The sequence below is a fragment of the Tenrec ecaudatus genome, chromosome 14 (assembly GCF_050624435.1).
Source record: "Tenrec ecaudatus isolate mTenEca1 chromosome 14, mTenEca1.hap1, whole genome shotgun sequence".
Lineage (NCBI taxonomy): Eukaryota > Metazoa > Chordata > Mammalia > Afrosoricida > Tenrecidae > Tenrec > Tenrec ecaudatus.
In genome coordinates, this window is record NC_134543.1 from 587062 (window position 1) to 589986 (window position 2925).

The 2925-nt window shown below is 71.1% G+C and overlaps 1 protein-coding gene across 1 annotated transcript; it reads right to left on the bottom strand.

Annotated features, from left to right (window-relative positions):
* Window positions 1–677: 677 nt before the first annotated feature.
* Window positions 678–2090, bottom strand: ZBTB42 (zinc finger and BTB domain containing 42). Its single transcript, XM_075531608.1, has one exon. The coding sequence runs from the start codon at window positions 2088–2090 to the stop codon at window positions 1065–1067; it is 1026 nt and encodes a 341-aa protein (XP_075387723.1). The 3' UTR covers window positions 678–1064.
* Between the last annotated feature and the right edge of the window lie 835 nt (window positions 2091–2925).

Sequence of the window (2925 nt, forward strand, 5' to 3'; positions counted from 1 at the left end):
ACTGGGGGGTTGCTCGCCCCAGGCCAGCCTGGTGCAGAGGAGCTGAGTGGTGGGTGCATCTACTGGGCCCTGCGCAGACGGGGTCACTAATAAATACTTCCTCCAGTACCATCAAGACTGGGGGGGGGGTGTCAACAAGCAGGAGCTTGTCCCCAGGCCACTGCCAATCCTGGTAGCAGCCTCAGTGCCCAGGGAAAGCAGGCCTGGAGTGGGGCTGTCCCTCACCCCACCACAACCACCCAGGGCCAGCAGCAAGTTGTCTGAATGGGCAGGAGGCAGGCCACCCAGACCCAGTTCCCAAGCCTCTCATGTCCAGCTGTGGGGAGGGACAAGGGTGTCTGTGACCAGGGTGCTGCCGCCTGTGCCTCTGGGGGGGGGGGGCATGCTATCAATGAGGAGGGCAGCTTCCAGCCCCCTTACCCAGACCTCTGTAAGTACCCAGACCAGAGGGCGGGCAGCCAGGAGGGTGCCAGCCACAGCCAGCAGTCCTAGTTCAGGCGCCCTGGGCCAGCGAGGGGGGGGGGGGGGGTTCTGCACTGAAGAGAAGCTATTTCCTAACCCTATCTGTTAGGTCACCATCTGTGGGTATGGTCTCCAGGACTGGGACCCCTTCTCCCCTCCCTGCTGGCCCCTCACAATGTGCCCAGCCCCCAGCCACTCAGCTGGGGGCTCCACTGTGACAGCCATGACAGCCGGGGCCCCTGCTGGGCTAAACCCCTGTGGTGCGGTCCCGCTGTGCCCAGGCTGTCCCGGCAGGGGATCCTGCTGCCACCTCTGGCAGCAGGAGTGGCCTGCTCCCTCCCCAGAGCCCTCGGGAAGCTCGCTCCAACAACTTCCTCTGTGGCACACATATTCTTCAGACTGTGGGGCCGTTGGAAGGGCAAGCATACTGTCCACCACTCACGGGAAGGGACGCGCTGCCCCTGGGCAACGCGGGGCGAATGAGCTGCAGCAGGGAAGCCGGGCGGGCAGGCCTCCTCCCTCCGGGTGCCCCCGCCCATGGGCTCGGGAGGAGTGCATCTGCGCGTCTGGGAGCGAGCGCGGTGGACAGAGGCTGAGGGCCATCAGGTCAGCAGCGACTTCACCAGGCCGCAGTGGAACTTGCGCACGTGGCGGTAGAGGTCCCCGGACTGCGTGAAGCGGCGCTCGCACCAGCGGCAGGCGTGTGGCTTCTCTCGCGTGTGCACCACGGCGTGGCGGCTCAGGTTGTGCGAGTACTGGAAGCTCTTCCCGCACTGCGCGCATGTGTACGGCTTCTCGCCCGAGTGCGTGCGCTCGTGCCGCTTGAGCGTATAGGTGCACGAAAAGGCTTTCCCACACAGCGGGCACGTGGGCGCGGCGCCGTCGGGCGAGAGCCGGGCCCGGGCGCCCTCGCCTTCGCGCTCGCGGAAGTGGGCGCTCAGGTGCCGCTGCAGCACGTGGGCGCTGGGGAAGAGGCGGCTGCACAGTGGGCACACGCCCGGGGGCGCCCCCGGAGCCCGGCCCGCGCCCCGCTGCGGCGCGGCGGCGGCGGGGGGCGCGCAGGGCGGCGGCGGGGGGCTGCTACCGCCCTCGGGGCGCGACAGCGAGTCCTGCCCCGCCTGGAGGGGCGGCCGGGGCGCGGGCTGTGGGCGGCCGCGGGGGGCCGCCTGGAGGGCGCGCGGCTTCAGCGACAGGTCCAGGGCCCCGGCGGGCTCCAGGGACGCCGCACCGGTGGCCGGAGCGGGGCCGGGGGGCGCGGCGCCCGCCGGCGGGCGCAGGCGGCCCTTGCACGCGCGGACGACGTCGAACATGTGCAGGTAGCCGGCGGCGGCCAGCAGGTCCTCGGCGGGCAGGCCGCGCAGGTCCAGGCGGCCCTGGTACATGAAGTCCAGCAGGCGCGCGAAGGCGGGCGCCGTGACGATGTCCGCGCTGAGCCGCACCACGTCGCGGCCGCCGGCCGGGCGCTCGCGGTAGAGCAGGTGGAAGTAGACGCTGCAGGCGGCCAGCACGGCGCGGTGCGCCGGGAAGCGCGCGTCGCCCACCAGCACCGTGGTGTCGCACAGGAAGCCCAGGTCGCGCTGCTGCCTCAGGCGGGCCAGCAGCCGCCCGCCGTGGCCCGGGAACTCCATGCCGTGGCTCGCATGCCCGTCTGCCCCCCGGCGGCACCGACCCGGCCGAGAGCCGCCGCCTCCGCGGAGCGCCGCCGCCGCCGCCGCCGCCGCCGCCACCGCCCCATTTAAGGCAGCGCGGTCGGGCGGGCGGAGCCGATGCGCCTCCCTCCCGCGGGGTCCCGGGGCGCGGTAGCCGGCGCGGGGCGCGTCCGCCCGCTCTCGCCCCGCCCCAGAGGGAGCGGCCTCGGGCAGGGGGGTCGTGTGTGTGCGGAGGGGCGGGCCTGGCCACTTCCCAGAGCGGTGAAAGCGCTGAGGTCACTCGCCGCGGTTGCCCTGCCCGCCCCTCGGCGTGGCGGGGGCGGCGCGCGGTGGGGAGGAGAGTGGGGGTCCTGTGGCCATGCTTGAAAGCCGGGCCGCCGAGGGATCACCCTCTTCTCCAGTCCGCGCTGGGGCAGTCACCGGAGGACTTGACCAGAAGCCCAGCCCGCTGGCAGAACGCCCTGGGATGGAGAGGGGGCGCGTTCTGGTCAGGGCCCGTGAGCTGTGACACAGCGGCAACACTCTTCGTGGGATACTTCCTTGTGAATTTAAGCGAACTCAGTCGGGACCCTCGCTGGCACAGTCACGATTCGCTAAGCTTTGGCCCAAAGTAGAAAACCCCACCCCGCCTTGCCCACAGGGCTCAGCGTGTGCCTGGCCACATTGATGTCCAGAATCAGGGTCAGGAGCCCTCCCAGTGGACGGGGGAGAGGGGGGAACCCTCCTGCCCTGGGACCTTAGCGCAGGCAGGAAAGCCAGGACCCCAAAGGAGGAGACCCCAAAGAAGAGGGCGCTAGTGGGGGTTCGGAGGTGT

Excerpts from the sequence above, each read along its gene's own strand:
- ZBTB42 (XM_075531608.1), bottom strand. The coding sequence starts at position 2,090 with ATGGAGTTCCCGGGCCACGGCGGGCGGCTGCTGGCCCGCCTGAGGCAG.